Below are 2,603 nucleotides of genomic sequence, written 5' to 3'. Positions count from 1 at the left end.
AAAAAAAAACGATTCGTACTGAAGACGGCTATCACTTTCGAATTGTTCTCGTGGATTTTGTATGGTTTTCCTATTCGAATAAAAAGGTGTTCAATGCCCTCGTAAACTATTCTGCCACAATTTTTCATTCGGTAAATAAGTTGTCCTTCAGTGAAGAGGGAATAAATGGTGCTTAATATAACATGGCGAAAATAATAAATGCGTAGTTGATCTTTCACAATGTTGTAGAAATAAATATATGTTCGTGGGCAAAATTCAAAAAGATGATAACATCATTTATATAATTAAAGCTATGAATCGAATTGAATAAGGACATTTTCTTGACAACGTTTAAAGAATTATTGATTTATTTCAAAGCATATATTTTTTCTGGATGACAAGCCAAGAGTCTGTTTGGTCTACAAGTCGCGATGAACGACACAATCAACTGACTTTCACTTACGTCCACAAAATCCAGGCTTTTTCGATCGGAAAAGCTGACAGCTATTTCACCGTCTTCCTTCAAACATATATCGCTTGCTTCGTGGTTAAATAACAGTTTTGATATGAATTCTCCACACCAACTGAGCTTGACGAGTTTACTTGAGGTCCGGCAAAGGACGATCACGGTACAATCTAGTAGAATCTTTATATTTAATATTTTAAGATATTCAGTTCGATTTTTGCCACTCAAAAAGAAATAAGATATTTCTTCAGGAATTGTCTTCTCTTTGGACATATTTATTTTCTCATTAAATTCCTTGTCATCAGGCAAATTTAATTCGGAATCAAATTTACTGAGTAGGCGATTTTCGCATTTTGTCGGTTTTGTTGCATAGATCTTCAATACTTCGAAAGTCTCCAGGTGCTTAGTCTGCAAACGGTTCGCGTTACCGATTCCATTCAAAAATTTGTAATTTTTTGGAGAGCCGTCAATCGCAGATATAGTTTTGCATATCTCATCTTGAATTTTAAAAATCTTTTCTTGTAGACTGGTCATTTTCTTTTCTAACCGGGTGCACTTATCAGAAAAATAATTGAATTGTTTTGCCTCGGCTTTCTTTTTCTCATTTGTCTTCTCCCATAATCTAGTGCCATCTTTTTCCCAGTGACTAGACGCTTCGATGGTACCATTCAAAACATCCACAAGCGTTTCGATCGTTTGTTTTTTGGCGCCGGGTTCCATAGAAACAAGACATCCATTATGACCGTCGGTAACGCAACTGGCGCACATTTCTATACCGGAAGTCATGCACTCCATGTTGATAAGTTTAGAGTCATGCTTTGCGCACGTTTTAGGATTGGTGTAATAATTAATAGGATAATGCTCAACGAATGTTTCGATTGACGAATTTTCTTTCAATGCTGAAAGTTTACAAATTTGTCGACACATCGGACAAGGAAACGATATCCACTTGTATCCTACAAATTGAATACTTGTATGACGTAGCAACATGTGCGCTTGTAGACATTCTTCACAAAACGTGTGAATACAAGGTAGAATCCTCGGAGTTTTAAATTCACCCAAGCAAATACAACATTCGCTTTCAGTTTGATTTTCCATCATCATTTTTGTAGGCATGAATGTTTTCTTGTGAGCTGAAAAACTCGACTTGCTTATTTCGTTTTTTACAACGAAAATGGCGAAAATCGAAATGTAGAATTCTTTTTTATAATATTTATTGTTTAACACGCGCGCGTGCACACACACATAAACATATACACATATATGTATATATGTTTATGCAGGTGTGGGTGTGTTTGTTTGTGTGTGGGGGGAAAGGGTGTTTATGTGTGGGGGGAAAATTGTTTATGTGTGGGGATAAAGGGTGTTTTATGTGACAACATCTCATATCTCATCTCACACGGAGTGCATTAACAATGTCGAGTCGGTGCTATTAAAAACAGTAATGTTGTTGAAGAATTGAAAAACATGCAAAGTTTAAAACTTTATCAACCGTTGTTGCTAGATGTGTGGAGGAAATAACAATACAAGATCAAAGTGTAGTATCTGTTCTTCAGATGCTGCACTTCAATTTCTTGTTCTCTGTCAGTGGAGGAGAAATACTTCACGACTGAGACAATTTTTATTTTTGTTCCTTTTCTCCACGTTAAAAAACGACCCTGGTGTCTAACTCTATCCCGTGGGCAGGCATTGTAAATAGGAACAATTTACGACCCGGACAGAAATAAATACCTTTTCCTAATCTATTCATTAACTATCATGACGAAGCTTTAACGTAGCAGTATAACAAAATGTAAAACATAAACATAAAAATGATGTAATTTTTTTACTGTATTAGGTTACGTTTTAGGAATAGGTATCCAAGAACATTTCGCTACTTACGTCATTATCTCACATTTTTATCGACAACTTCAAATGCTGTGGAACTTTAACGGACTTCGCTAAACAAAATAAATGCATTTTAGCCCTCTTTTTGTAAAGAATTTATTGAATGAAAGAACCTATTAATATTATTTTGTATTTAAGTGTATTCTATAATGCTGTAGGGTACTTATACAAAATGCGAACCGAACGGGGTTTTATCACCCTAATCTTAAGTTAATCCCCCAAAAAGTAAAGATAATTTTCGCGAAAATATATTTTTTTATATCAACTTTTT

The 2,603-nt window shown here is 34.9% G+C and overlaps 1 protein-coding gene across 1 annotated transcript; it reads right to left on the bottom strand.

The window, feature by feature from the left end:
• Positions 1–346: 346 nt before the first annotated feature.
• On the bottom strand, positions 347–1,601 carry LOC145288280 (uncharacterized). Its single transcript, XM_080136317.1, has one exon. The coding sequence runs from the start codon at positions 1,559–1,561 to the stop codon at positions 347–349; it is 1,215 nt and encodes a 404-aa protein (XP_079992443.1). The 5' UTR covers positions 1,562–1,601.
• Positions 1,602–2,603: the final 1,002 nt, after the last annotated feature.

This window comes from Euprymna scolopes, chromosome 11, assembly GCF_053919585.1.
Source record: "Euprymna scolopes isolate OS-2025 chromosome 11, ASM5391958v1, whole genome shotgun sequence".
In the NCBI taxonomy this organism is placed as follows: domain Eukaryota; kingdom Metazoa; phylum Mollusca; class Cephalopoda; order Sepiida; family Sepiolidae; genus Euprymna; species Euprymna scolopes.
This window is presented reverse-complemented; position numbering and strand designations above follow the sequence as displayed.